General features: G+C 45.9%; 1 protein-coding gene across 1 annotated transcript in view; it reads left to right on the top strand.

Moving 5' to 3' along the window:
• LOC124035365 (centrosomal protein of 89 kDa-like) overlaps positions 1 to 15,314 on the top strand; it is a 223,430-nt gene that overhangs the window by 1,665 nt on the left and 206,451 nt on the right. Inside the window, 3 exon segments of the mRNA XM_046348827.1 lie at positions 7,452 to 7,558; positions 12,564 to 12,719; positions 13,308 to 13,515. Coding sequence (XP_046204783.1) covers positions 7,452 to 7,558; positions 12,564 to 12,719; positions 13,308 to 13,515 — 471 coding nt within the window.

The raw sequence follows: 15,314 nt of genomic DNA, 5'->3' as shown, positions 1-15,314 counted from the left end.
TTGTATCTCTGCTTCTTACTAGACTAGTTAACCAGCTTTGTCTGACTCTCAGACAGCTCTGCTTCTGACTAGACTAGTTAGCCTAGTTAACTTTGTCTCTGCTTCTTACTAGACTAGTTAACCAGCCAGCTTTGACAGCTCTGCTTCTTACTAGACTAGTTAACCAGTCTGTCTCTCTGCTTCTTACTAGACTAGTTAGCCTGCCAACTTTGTCTCTGCTTCTTACTAGACTAGTTAGCCAGCCAACTCTGTCTCTCTGCTTCTTACTAGACTAGTTAGCCAGCCAGCTTGGTCTCTCTGCTTCTTACTAGACTAGTTAACCAGTCTGTCTCTTCTTACTAGACTAGTTAGCCTGCCAACTTTGTCTCTGCTTCTTACTAGACTAGCCAGCCAACTCTGTCTCTCTGCTTCTTAGTAGACTAGTTAACCAGCCAGCTTTGTCTCTCTGCTTCTTACTAGACTAGTTAGCCAGCCAACTTTGTCTCTCTGCTTCTGACTAGACTAGTTAACCAGTCTGACTCTCAGACAGCTCTGCTTCTGACTAGACTAGTTAACCAGTCAACTTTGTCTCTCTGCTTCTGACTAGACTAGTTAACCAGCCGACTCTGTCTCTCTGCTTCTTACTAGACTAGTTAACCAGCCATCTTTGTCTCTCTGCTTCTTACTAGACTAGTTAACCAGCCAGCTTTGTATCTCTGCTTCTTACTAGACTAGTTAACCAGCCAGCTTTGTCTCTCTGCTTCTGACTAGACTAGTTAACCAGTCAACTCTCTCTGCTCTGCTTCTGACTAGACTAGTTAACCAGCCAACTCTGCTTCTCTAGACTAGTTGCTTCTGCTTCTTACTAGACTAGTTAACCAGTCAACTCTCTCTGCTTCTTACTAGACTAGTTAACCAGCCAACTTTGTCTCTCTGCTTCTTACTAGACTAGTTAGCCAGTCAACTTGTATCTCTGCTTCTTACTAGACTAGTTAGCCAGCCAGCTTTGTCTCTCTGCTTCTTACTAGACTAGTTAGCCAGTCAACTGTGTCTCTTCTGACTAGACTAGTTAGCCTGCCAACTTTGTCTCTGCTTCTTACTAGACTAGTTAACCAGCCAGCTTTGTCTCTGCTTCTTACTAGACTAGTTAACCAGCCAACTCTGTCTCTCTGCTTCTTACTAGACTAGTTAGCCTGCCAACTTTGTCTCTGCTTCTTACTAGACTAGTTAGCCAGTCAACTCTGTCTCTCTGCTTCTTACTAGACTAGTTAGCCAGCCAGCTTGGTCTCTCTGCTTCTTACTAGACTAGTTAGCCAGTCAACTGTGTCTCTTCTTACTAGACTAGTTAGCCTGCCAACTTTGTCTCTGCTTCTTACTAGACTAGTTAGCCAGCCAACTCTGTCTCTCTGCTTCTTAGTAGACTAGTTAGCCAGCCAGCTTTGTCTCTCTGCTTCTTACTAGACTAGTTAGCCAGCCAACTTTGTCTCTCTGCTTCTTACTAGACTAGTTAGCCAGTCAACTCTCTCTCTGCTTCTTACTAGACTAGTTAACCAGCCAGCTTTGTCTCTCTGCTTCTTACTAGACTAGTTAACCAGCCAAGCTTTGTCTCTCTGCTTCTTACTAGACTAGTTAGCCAGCCAGCTTTGTCTCTGCTTCTTACTAGACTAGATAACCAGCCACTTAGACTAGTTAACCAGCCATCTTTGTCTCTCTGCTTCTTACTAGACTAGTTAGCCAGCCAACTTTGTCTCTCTGCTTCTTACTAGACTAGTTAGCCAGCCAGCTTTGCCTCTTCTTACTAGACTAGTTAGCCAGCCAACTTCGTCTCTCTGCTTCTTACTAGACTAGTTAGCCAGCCAGCTTTGACTAGACTAAGCCAGCCAACTTCGTCTCTCTGCTTCTTACTAGACTAGTTAGCCAGTCAACTCTCTTCTGCTTCTTACTAGACTAGTTAACCAGCCAGCTTTGTCTCTCTGCTTCTTACTAGACTAGTTAACCAGCCAACTTTGTCTCTCTGTTTCTTACTAGACTAGTTAGCCAGCCAACTCTCTCTGCTTCTTACTAGACTAGTTAGCCAGCCAACTCTCTCTCTGCTTCTGACTAGACTAGTTAGCCAGCCAACTGTGTCTCTCTGCTTCTTACTAGACTAGTTAGCCTGCCAACTTTGTCTCTCTGCTTCTTACTGGACTAGTTAACCTGCCAACTTTGTCTCTCTGCTTCTTACTGGACTAGTTAGCCAGCCGACTTTGTCTCTCTGTTTCTTACTAGACTAGTTAGCCAGCCAGCTCTGCCTCTTCTTACTAGACTAGTTAGCCAGCCAGCTTTGTCTCTCTGCTTCTTACTAGACTAGTTAGCCAGCCAGCTTTGTCTCTCTGCTTCTTACTAGACTAGTTAGCCAGTCAACTGTGTCTCTTCTGACTAGACTAGTTAGCCTGCCAACTTTGTCTCTGCTTCTTACTAGACTAGTTAACCAGCCAGCTTTGTCTCTGCTTCTTACTAGACTAGTTAACCAGCCAACTCTGTCTCTCTGCTTCTTACTAGACTAGTTAGCCTGCCAACTTTGTCTCTGCTTCTTACTAGACTAGTTAGCCAGCCAACTCTGTCTCTCTGCTTCTTACTAGACTAGTTAGCCAGCCAGCTTGGTCTCTCTGCTTCTTACTAGACTAGTTAGCCAGTCAACTGTGTCTCTTCTTACTAGACTAGTTAGCCTGCCAACTTTGTCTCTGCTTCTTACTAGACTAGTTAGCCAGCCAACTCTGTCTCTCTGCTTCTTAGTAGACTAGTTAGCCAGCCAGCTTTGTCTCTCTGCTTCTTACTAGACTAGTTAGCCAGCCAACTTTGTCTCTCTGCTTCTTACTAGACTAGTTAGCCAGTCAACTCTCTCTCTGCTTCTTACTAGACTAGTTAGCCAGCCAGCTTTGTCTCTCTGCTTCTTACTAGACTAGTTAGCCAGCCAAGTTTGTCTCTCTGCTTCTTACTAGACTAGTTAGCCAGCCAGCTTTGTCTCTCTGCTTCTTACTAGACTAGATAACCAGCCAGCTTTGTCCCTCTGCTTCTTACTGGACTAGTTAACCAGCCATCTTTGTCTCTCTGCTTCTTACTAGACTAGTTAGCCAGCCAACTTTGTCTCTCTGCTTCTTACTAGACTAGTTAGCCAGCCAGCTTTGCCTCTTCTTACTAGACTAGTTAGCCAGCCAACTTCGTCTCTCTGCTTCTTACTAGACTAGTTAGCCAGCCAGCTTTGCCTCTTCTTACTAGACTAGTTAGCCAGCCAACTTCGTCTCTCTGCTTCTTACTAGACTAGTTAGCCAGTCAACTCTCTCTCTGCTTCTTACTAGACTAGTTAGCCAGCCAGCGTTGTCTCTCTGCTTCTTACTAGACTAGTTAGCCAGCCAACTTTGTCTCTCTGTTTCTTACTAGACTAGTTAGCCAGCCAACTCTCTCTCTGCTTCTTACTAGACTAGTTAGCCAGCCAACTCTCTCTGCTTCTGACTAGACTAGTTAGCCAGCCAACTGTGTCTCTCTGCTTCTTACTAGACTAGTTAGCCTGCCAACTTTGTCTCTCTGCTTCTTACTGGACTAGTTAACCTGCCAACTTTGTCTCTCTGCTTCTTACTGGACTAGTTAGCCAGCCGACTTTGTCTCTCTGTTTCTTACTAGACTAGTTAGCCAGCCAGCTCTGCCTCTTCTTACTAGACTAGTTAGCCAGCCAGCTTTGTCTCTCTGCTTCTTACTAGACTAGTTAGCCAGCCAGCTTTGCCTCTCTGCTTCTTACTAGACTAGTTAGCCAGCCGACTTTGTCTCTCTGTTTCTTACTAGACTAGTTAGCCAGCCAGCTTTGCCTCTTCTTACTAGACTAGTTAGCCAGCCAACTTTGTCTCTCTGCTTCTTACTAGACTAGTTAGCCAGTCAACTCTCTCTCTGCTTCTTACAAGACTAGTTAGCCAGCCAGCGTTGTCTCTCTGCTTCTTACTAGACTAGTTAGCCAGCCAACTTTGTCTCTCTGTTTCTTACTAGACTAGTTAGCCAGCCAACTCTCTCTCTGCTTCTTACTAGACTAGTTAGCCAGCCAACTCTCTCTCTGCTTCTGACTAGACTAGTTAGCCAGCCAACTGTGTCTCTCTGCTTCTTACTAGACTAGTTAGCCTGCCAACTTTGTCTCTCTGCTTCTTACTGGACTAGTTAACCTGCCAACTTTGTCTCTCTGCTTCTTACTGGACTAGTTAGCCAGCCGACTTTGTCTCTCTGTTTCTTACTAGACTAGTTAGCCAGCCAGCTCTGCCTCTTCTTACTAGACTAGTTAGCCAGCCAGCTTTGTCTCTCTGCTTCTTACTAGACTAGTTAGCCAGCCAGCTTTGCCTCTCTGCTTCTTACTAGACTAGTTAGCCAGCCGACTTTGTCTCTCTGTTTCTTACTAGACTAGTTAGCCAGCCGACTTTGTCTCTCTGCTTCTTACTGGACTAGTTAGCCAGTCGACTTTGTCGCTCTGCTTCGAGAAGGGAAGAGGCTTACTCTAAAATTGATTAAAGTGTTTTTCCCCTCATCAATCTACACACAATACTCCATAAGGACATTGCAAAAACAGGTTTTTATTGATTTTTTGCTCATTTATTTTAAAATAAAAAGCTGAAGTATCACATTTCCTTAAGTGTCCTTAAGTATCCAGACCTTTTACTCAGTACTTTGTTGAAGCACCTTTGGCAGCGATTACAGCCTCCAGTCTTCTTGGGTATGACGCTACAAGCTTGTATTTGGGGAGTTTCTCCCATTCCTCTCTGCAGATCCTCTCTGTCAGGTTGGATGGAGAGTTTCTCCCATTCCTCTCTGCAGATCCTCTCTGTCAGGTTGGATGGGGAGTTTCTCCCATTCCTCTCTGCAGATCCCTCTGTCAGGTTGGATGGAGAGCTCTGCAGTCTGTCTGGTTGGATGGAGAGTTTCTCCCATTCCTCCTCAGCAGATCTCTCAGGCTCTGTCAGGCTGGATGGGAGTTTCTCCCATTCCTCTCTACAGATCCTCTCTGTCTGGTTGGATGGAGAGTTTCTCCCATTCTCTCTCAGCAGATCCTCTCAGGCTCTGTCTGGTTGGATGGGGAGTTTCTCCAGAGCGATTCTGTAGGTAAAAGATGGCTCAACTTACCTCGCTCTCCCCTCTACATTGAACACTATATGACAAACAGAAAAGCAATGGTCAAGAATGAAGCGATTCAGAAGTGCCTTTGTTAGGAGTGTGTTAGTTTACTCAAGCTGTTTGTAGTCCCGGTGTTATACAGGAAGTGATGCTGTAGTCCGTGGGAGTGTGTGTGTTATACAGGAAGTGATGCTGTGGTCCTGTGGGAGTGTGTGTGTTATACAGGAAGTGATGCTGTGGTCCGTGGGAGTGTGTGTGTTATACAGGAAGTGATGCTGTGGTCCATGTGTGTGTGTTATACAGGAAGTGATGCTGTGGTCCGTGGGAGTGTGTGTGTTATACAGGAAGTGATGCTGTGGTCCGTGGGAGTGTGTGTGTGTGTGTTATACAGGAAGTGATGCTGTGGTCCGTGGGAGTGTGTGTGTTATACAGGAAGTGATGCTGTGGTCCGTGGGAGTGTGTGTGTTATACAGGAAGTGATGCTGTGGTCCGTGGGAGTGTGTGTGTGTGTGTTATACAGGAAGTGATGCTGTGGTCCGTGGGAGTGTGTGTGTTATACAGGAAGTGATGCTGTGGTCCATGGGAGTGTGTGTGTTATACAGGAAGTGATGCTGTGGTCCGTGGGAGTGTGTGTGTTATACAGGAAGTGATGCTGTGGTCCGTGGGAGTGTGTGTGTGTGTTATACAGGAAGTGATGCTGTGGTCCGTGGGAGTGTGTGTGTGTGTGTTATACAGGAAGTGATGCTGTGGTCCGTGGGAGTGTGTGTGTGTGTTATACAGGAAGTGATGCTGTGGTCCGTGGGAGTGTGTGTGTGTGTTATACAGGAAGTGATGCTGTGGTCCGTGGGAGTGTGTGTTATACAGGAAGTGATGCTGTGGTCCGTGGGAGTGTGTGTGTGTGTTATACAGGAAGTGATGCTGTGGTCCGTGGGAGTGTGTGTGTTATACAGGAAGTGATGCTGTGGTCCGTGGGAGTGTGTGTTGTTATACAGGAAGTGATGCTGTGGTCCGTGGGAGTGTGTGTGTGTGTTATACAGGAAGTGATGCTGTGGTCCGTGGGAGTGTGTGTGTGTGTTATACAGGAAGTGATGCTGTGGTCCGTGGGAGTGTGTGTGTGTTATACAGGAAGTGATGCTGTGGTCCGTGGGAGTGTGTGTGTGTGTTATACAGGAAGTGATGCTGTGGTCCGTGGGAGTGTGTGTGTGTTATACAGGAAGTGATGCTGTGGTCCGTGGGAGTGTGTGTGTTATACAGGAAGTGATGCTGTGGTCCGTGGGAGTGTGTGTGTTATACAGGAAGTGATGCTGTGGTCCGTGGGAGTGTGTGTGTTATACAGGAAGTGATGCTGTGGTCCGTGGGAGTGTGTGTGTGTGTTATACAGGAAGTGATGCTGTGGTCCGTGGGAGTGTGTGTGTGTGTTATACAGGAAGTGATGCTGTGGTCCGTGGGAGTGTGTGTGTGTGTTATACAGGAAGTGATGCTGTGGTCCGTGGGAGTGTGTGTTTGTGTTATACAGGAAGTGATGCTGTGGTCCGTGGGAGTGTGTGTTATACAGGAAGTGATGCTGTGGTCCGTGGGAGTGTGTGTGTGTGTTATACAGGAAGTGATGCTGTGGTCCGTGGGAGTGTGTGTGCTATACAGGAAGTGATGCTGTGGTCCGTGGGAGTGTGTGTTATACAGGAAGTGATGCTGTGTTCACCATATTTGTAAACATTTGGTCAGTCTACTTGTCTCAAAGATCCTCCTCGTCAACTCCATAACCATCAACCTCCATGTTAACATCATCACCTCACACCTCATCTCCTCACACCTCATCTCCTCACACCTCATCACCTCACACCTCATCTCCTCACACCTCATCTCCTACACCTCATCACCTCACACCTCATCACCATTTCACACCTCATTATCCTCACACCTCAGTCACCTCACACCTCATGGGTGGTCCCTCACACCTCATCACCCACACACCTCATCTCCTCACACCTCATCACCTCACACCTCATCTCCTCACACCTCATCTCCTCACACCTCATCACCTCACACCTCATCTCCTCACACCTCATCTCCTCACACCTCATCTCCTCACACCTCATCTCCTCACACCTCATCTCCTCACACCTCATCAACTCACACATCATCAACTCACACCTCATCTCCTCACACCTCATCTCCTCACACCTCATCTCCTCACACCTCATCACATCATCACCTCACACCTCATCACCTCACACCTCATCTCCTCACACCTCATCTCCTCACACCTCATCACCTCACACCTCATCACCTCACCTTCCCTGTGTTGTGGTGAACGCTTCCCCCTAATAAGGTTTGTTTTGATTTAGAGGCACATAGCTCACGGCTTGATCCCTGCAGCCACCATCGCCCCCCGGCCTGCTGTACCCCGTACCCCTCCCCCTCGCAGCCCGTACCCCTCTCCAGAAAGACCCAGGTACCTATATGGAACATACACCTCACAAACGGAGGTGCATCCCAAATGGCATCCTGTACCCTATATAGAATGCACACCTTTTCACCAGGGCCCGTAGGATAGTGCATTTATGTAGGGAATAGGGTGTCATTTGGGATGCACATTCAACTCTGTCTGACGTCTTTCTCTCCTCTTCCCTTCTCGTTCCTTGTCACCTCGTTCCTTGTCTCCTCGTTCCTTGTCTCCTCGTTCCTTGTCTCCACTTCCCTTCTGGTTCCTTGTCTCCTCGTTCCTTGTCTCCTCGTTCCTTGTCTCCACTTCCCTTCTGGATCCTTGTCTCCTCGTTCCTTGTCTCCTCGTTCCTTGTCTCCACTTCCCTTCTGGTTCCTTGTCTCCTCGTTCCTTGTCTCCTCGTTCCTTGTCTCCACTTCCCTTCTGGTTCCTTGTCTCCTCGTTCCTTGTCTCCTCGTTACTTGTCTCCTCGTTCCTTGTCTCCACTTCCCTTCTGGTTCCTTGTCTCCTTGTTCCTTGTCTCCTCGTTACTTGTCTCCACTTCCCTTCTGGTTCCTTGTCTCCTCGTTCCTTGTCTCCACTTCCCTTCTGGTTCCTTGTCTGTCCTCGTTCCTTGTCTCCACTTCCCTTCTGGTTCCTTGTCTCCTCGTTCCTTGTCTCCTCGTTCCTTGTCTCCACTTCCCTTCTGGTTCCTTGTCTCCTCGTTCCTTGTCTCCTCGTTCTTTGTCTCCTCGTTCCTTGTCTCCACTTCCCTTCTGGTTCCTTGTCTCCTCGTTCCTTGTCTCCTCGTTACTTGTCTCCACTTCCCTTCTGGTTCCTTGTCTCCTCGTTCCTTGTCTCCTCGTTCCTTGTCTCCTCGTTCCTTGTCTCCTCATTCCTTCTCTCCTCTACCCTTCTCGTTCCTTGTCTCCACTTCTCTTCTCTTTCCTTGTCTCCTCGTACCTTGTCGCCACTTCCCTTCTCGTTCCTTGTCTCCTCGTTCCTTGTCTCCACTTCCCTTCTCGTTCCTTGTCTGCTCGTTCCTTGTCTCCTCGTTCCTTCTTTCCTCTACCCTTCCACCCTCTTCTGTCATCCTTTTTCTTTCTAACCTTATTGCCATGACTCTCAGATTACTTATTGTACATGTAAGTATGAATGACTATGTGAATTCTGACTTATCTATCCTAAAACCTCTTATTACAGGTGACATCATCTCACCTGGGCTAAAACCTGTTATTTCAGGTGACCTCATCCCATCTGTCCTAAAACCTCTTATTACAGGTGACATCATCTCACCTGCGCTAAAACCTGTTATTACAGGTGACCTCATCCCATCTATCCTAAAACCTGTTATTACAGGTGACCTCATCCCATCTGGGCTAAAACCTGTTATTACAGGTGACCTCATCCCATCTGGGCTAAAACCTGTTATTACAGGTGACCTCATCCCATCTGGGCTAAAACTTGTTATTACAGGTGACCTCATCCCATCTGGGCTAAAACCTGTTATTACAGGTGACCTCATCCCATCTGGGCTAAAACTTGTTATTACAGGAGACCTCATCCCATCTGGGCTGAAACCTGTTATTACAGGTGGCCTCATCTCATCTGTCCTAAAACCTCTTATTACAGGTGACCTCATCCCATCTGGGCTAAAACTTGTTATTACAGGTGACCTCCTCCCATCTGGGCTAAAACCTGTAATTACAGGTGACCTCAGCCCATCTGGGTTAAAACCTGTAATTACAGGTAACCTCAACCCATCTGGGTTAAAACCTGTAATTACAGGTAACCTCATCCCATCTGGGTTAATACCTGTAATTACAGGTAAACTCATCCCATCTGGGTTAATACCTGTAATTACAGGAAACCTCATCCCATCTGGGTTAAAACCTGTAATTACAGGTAAACTCATCCCATCTGGGTTAAAACCTGTAATTACAGGTGACCTCATCCCATCTGGGTTAAAACCTGTAATTACAGGTGACCTCATCCCATCTGGGTTAAAACCTGTAATTACAGGTGACCTCAACCCATCTGGGTTCAAACCTGTAATTACAGGTGACCTCATCCCATCTGGGTTCAAACCTGTAATTACAGGTGACCTCATCCCATCTGGGTTCAAACCTGTAATTACAGGTGACCTCATCCCATCTGGGTTAAAACCTGTAATTACAGGTGACCTCATCCCATCTGGGTTAAAACCTGTAATTACAGGAGACCTCATCCCATCTGGGTTAAAACCTGTAATTACAGGTAACCTCATCCCATCTGTCACGGACTTATAAGTACCACTTGTTTTTGTTGTTGACTCCCATCTGTGCTTATTGAACCCTCATCCATCTGTGTTTAATGAACCCTCATCCATCTGTGTTTTAATGAACCCTCATTCATCTGTGTTTTAAATAACCCTCATCCATCTGTGTTTAATGAACCCTCATCCATCTGTGTGTTTATGAACCCTCATCCATCTGTGTTTTAATGAACCCTCATCCACCTGTGTTAATTGAACCCTCATCCATCTGTGTTTAATGAACCCTCATCCATCTGTGTTTAATGAACCCTCATCCATCTGTGCTTAATGAACCCTCATCCATCTGTTTTAATGAACCCTCATCCATCTGTGCTTAATGAACCCTCATCCATCTGTGCTTATTGAACCCTCATCCATCTGTGCTTAATGAACCCTCATCCATCTGTTTAATGAACCCTCATCCATCTGTGCTTAATGAACCCTCATCCATCTGTGCTTAATGAACCCTCATCCATCTGTGCTTAATGAACCCTCATCCATCTGTGCTTAATGAACCCTCATCCATTTGTGTGTTAATGAACCCTCATCCATTTGTGCTTAATGAACCCTCATCCATCTGTTTAATGAACCCTCATCTGTCAGTGTTTAATGAACCCTCATCCATCTGTTTAATGAACCCTCATCCATCTGTGTGTTAATGAACCCTCATCCATCTGTGTGTTAATGAACCCTCATCCATCTGTTTAATGAACCCTCATCCATCTGTGTGTTAATGAACCCTCATCCATCTGTGTGTTAATGAACCCTCATCCATCTGTGTGTTAATGAACCCTCATCCATCTGTGCTTAATGAACCCTCATCCATCTGTGCTTATTGAACCCTCATCCATCTGTGCTTATTGAACCCTCATCCATCTGTGCTTATTGAACCCTCACCCATCTGTGCTTAATGAACCCTCATCCATCTGCTTAATGAACCCTCATCCATCTGTGTGTTAATGAACCCTCATCCATCTGTGTGTTAATGAACCCTCATCCATCTGTGTGTTAATGAACCCTCATCCATCTGTTTAATGAACCCTCATCCATCTGTGTGTTAATGAACCCATATCCATCTGTGTGTTAATGAACCCTCATCCATCTGTGTGTTAATGAACCCTCATCCATCTGTGTGTTAATGAACCCTCATCCATCGGTGTGTTAATGAACCCTCATCCATCGGTGTGTTAATGAACCCTCATCCATCGGTGTGTTAATGAACCCTCATCCATCGGTGTGTTAATGAACCCTCATCAATCTGTTTAATGAACCCTCATCCATCTGTGCTTATTGAACCCTCATCCATCTGTGCTTATTGAACCCTCATCCATCTGTTTAATGAACCCTCATCCATCTGTGTGTTAATGAACCCTCATCCATCTGTGTGTTAATGAATCCTCATCCATCTGTTTAATGAACCCTCATCCATCTGTTTAATGACCCCTCATCCATCTGTGTGTTAATGAACCCTCATCCATCTGTGTGTTAATGAACCCTCATCCATCTGTGCTTAATGAACCCTCATCCATCTGTGCTTATTGAACCCTCATCCATCTGTGCTTAATGAACCCTCATCCACCTGTGCTTAATGAACCCTCATCCATCTGTGTGTTAATGAACCCTCATCCATCTGTGTGTTAATGAACCCTCATCCATCTGTTTAATGAACCCTCATCCATCTGTGTGTTAATGAATCCTCATCCATCTGTGTGTTAATGAACCCTCATCCATCTGTGCTTAATGAACCCTCATCCATCTGTGCTTAATGAACCCTCATCCATCTGTTTAATGAACCCTCATCCACCTGTTTAATGAACCCTCATCCATCTGTTTAATGAACCCTCATCCATTTGTTTAATGAACCCTCATCCATCTGTTTAATGAACCCTCATCCATCTGTTTAATGAACCCTCATCCATCTGTTTAATGAACCCTCATCCGTCAGTGTTTAATGAACCCTCATCCATCTGTGTTTTAATGAACCCTCATCCATCTGTGTTTTAATGAACCCTCATCCATCTGTTTAATGAACCCTCATCCATCTGTTTAATGAACCCTCATCCATCTGTGTTTAATGAACCCTCATCCATATGTGTTTAATGAACCCTCATCCATCTGTGTTTAATGAACCCTCATCCATGTGTTTAATGAACCCTCATCCATCTGTGTTTTAATGAACCCTCATCCATCTGTGTTTTAATGAACCCTCATCCATCTGTGTTTAATGAACCCTCATCCATGTGTTTAATGAACCCTCATCCATCTGTTTAATGAATCCTCATCCATCTGTTTAATGAACCCTCATCCATCTGTGTTTAATGAACCCTCATCCATCTGTTTAATGAACCCTCATCCATCTGTGTTTAATGAACCCTCATCCATCTGTTTAATGAACCCTCATCCATCTGTGTTTAATGAACCCTCATCCATCTGTTTAATGAACCCTCATCCATCTGTGTTTAATGAACCCTCATCCATCTGTGTTTAATGAACCCTCATCCATCTGTTTAATGAACCCTCATCCATCTGTGTTTAATGAACCCTCATCCATCTGTGTTTAATGAACCCTCATCCATCTGTTTAATGAACCCTCATCCACCTGTTTAATGAACCCTCATCCACCTGTTTAATGAACCCTCATCCACCTGTTTAATGAACCCTCATCCATAGTGACAGTGTGTTTTCTAATTTTGTCTGTATCCTCCACTTCCTCTTTAACTCGTCTTTCTGTCCGTACTACAGGTCTGCCTTGGCAGCCGCCATCTTGTCGTCATCGTTGACCGGCCGGACCATCGCACTCCCTCCTGCACGCCCCAGATCCTTCTCCGAGAGTGACTGCTCACGCTCAGAGACACACACCACGTTCGAGCCTTACGCCAGCACGGCGCTCTACACTAGGTAGGCCGCCTTTGCTTGTTGGTGTCACTCAGAATCTGTCAACATCACAGAGTCTGACAATCAATTCTTCTGCGATTCCTTGCATCCTGTCTCCTAGCGTCTTGTTTGAAACGTATTGGAGGAGAAGGCTCAAGGTCCCGCCCCTCAGACCTTCTTCTCCAATACTTTTTGAGGAAGAGTCGAGCACAGATGAATTGAGAGAGAGCCTGCAGTGCCACCTACAGATGCCGTATCTTAATTTGACCCAGTTTTTCACAGCAGGAAAATAATCCTGCGGCAACAGGAAATGTGAATTATTATGTGGATTATAATTATATACATGTTTTGTGGTGGTTGATATATTTCTCATTAGGGCAAAATAACATCTGACATTTTTTTAAGTGGAAAATTTATAAACATTAGCAACCTTTTTTAAAACATTGAATACACTACAAAAAAATTCCTCCAACAACATGATGATCAAATGAAGATCCTATATCTGTAGTAGGTCACTTACAGTAGTCTGCCCTCAGTGACCAAAGCTGTGAATCAGTGATACCAGTCTAGAGGAGTAGATCTGTGATCTCTCTCTCTCATGTCTTTATTTAGAGACGGAGAGCCAGAATCTTTGGCCGGCCGGCCTCGCTTGCCCTCTCCTGGGCTCTCTGAAGACCATGATGATGATGAAGAGGAGGAGGAGGACTTAGAGAGATCTGTTCTGTCAGATGAAGATGGTCATGTCTACCAGTCTCTGGATCGCCGGGGGAGAAGTCCGACCAGAGACGGATATGACATCTACGCCCGGCCTGTAAAACAGGTAGGAAGAGTTTGGGTCATGACCTCTACACCCGGCCTGTAAAACAGGTAGGAAGAGTTTGGGTCATGACCTCTACGCCCGGCCTGTAAAACAGGTAGGAAGAGTTTGGGTCATGACCTCTACGCCCGGCCTGTAAAACAGGTAGGAAGAGTTTGGGTCATGACCTCTACGCTCGGCCTGTAAAACAGGTAGGAAGAGTTTGGGTCATGACCTCTACGCCCGGCCTGTAAAACAGGTAGGAAGAGTTTGGGTCATGACCTCTACGCCCGGCCTGTAAAACAGGTAGGAAGAGTTTGGGTCATGACCTCTACGCCCGGCCTGTAAAACAGGTAGGAAGAGTTTGGGTCATGACCTCTACCTCCCACCAAAACCCAGGCAAGGAGGGCCGCCCACCAAAACCCAGGCAAGAGAGGGCCGCCCACCAAAACCCAGGCAAGGAGGGCATTAATCAGAGAGGCAACACAGAGACCAAAGACCCTGAAGTGGCTGTGGGGAAAAAAGAAGCCATTGCTTAAAGAAAGAAATACACTAAAGGTGTTCGCCAAAAGGTACTGTGGGAGACTCCCCAAACAAATGGAAGAAGGTACTGTGGGAGACTCCCCAAACATATGGAAGAAGGTACTGTGGGAGACTCCCCAACACATATGGAAGAAGGTACTGGGGAGACCCCCAAACATATGGAAGAAGGTAGGGAGACCCCCAAACATATGGAAGAAGGTAATCAGGGAGACTCCACAAACATATGGAAGAAGGTACTGTGGGAGACTCCCCAAACATATGGAAGAAGGTACAGTGGGAGACTCCCCAAACATATGGAAGAAGGTACTGTGGGAGACTCCCCAAACAAATGGAAGAAAGTACTGTGGGAGACTCCCCAAACATGTGGAAGAAGGTACTGTGGGAGACTCCCCAAACATATGGAAGAAGGTACTGTGGGAGACTCCCCAAACATATGGAAGAAGGTACTGTAGGAGACTCCCCAAACATATGGAAGAAGGTACTCTGGTCAGATGAGACTCAAATTCAGCTTTTTTGCCATCAAGGAAAACACTATGTCTGGCGCAAACCCCAAACCTCTCATCACAGTGAAGCATGGTGGTGGCAGCACCATGCTGTGGGGATGTTTTTAATCGGCAGGGACTGGGAAACTGGTCAGAATTGAAGGAATGATGGATGGTGCTAAATACAGGGAAATTCTTGAGGGAAACCTGTTTCAGTCTATCAGAGATTTGAGACCGGGACGGAGGTTCACCTTCCAGCAGGACAATGACCCTATGCATACTGCTGAAACAACACTCGACTGGTTTAAGGGGAAACATTTAAATATATTGGAATGGCCTAATCAAAGCACAAACCTCAATCCAATTGAGAATATGTGGTATGACTTAAAGATTGCTGCACACCAGCGTAACCCATCCAACTTGAAGGAGCTGGAACAGTTTTGTCTTGAAGAATCTGCAAAAATCCCAGTGGCTTGATGTGCCAAGCTTATAGAGACATACCCCAGGAGACTTGCAGCTGTAATTGCTGTAAAAAGTGGCTCTACAAAGTATTGCCTTTGTGGGGGGGTTAATATCTATGCACGCTCAAGTTCAGTTTTTTTGGCTGTCTTGTTTGTTTCACAATAAACTATATTTTGCATCTTCAGGCATATTGTGTAAATCAAATGATACAAACCCCCGAAAAATCCATTTGAATTCCAGGTTGTAAAGGCAACAAAATAGTTAAAATGCCAAGGGCGGGTTGAGTACTCCGCAAGCCGCTGTAGGCGGTTGGGGTGTTGACAGTGCTGCTGCAAC

Source organism: Oncorhynchus gorbuscha, linkage group LG05, assembly GCF_021184085.1.
Source record: "Oncorhynchus gorbuscha isolate QuinsamMale2020 ecotype Even-year linkage group LG05, OgorEven_v1.0, whole genome shotgun sequence".
Classification (NCBI taxonomy): domain Eukaryota; kingdom Metazoa; phylum Chordata; class Actinopteri; order Salmoniformes; family Salmonidae; genus Oncorhynchus; species Oncorhynchus gorbuscha.
This window is presented reverse-complemented; position numbering and strand designations above follow the sequence as displayed.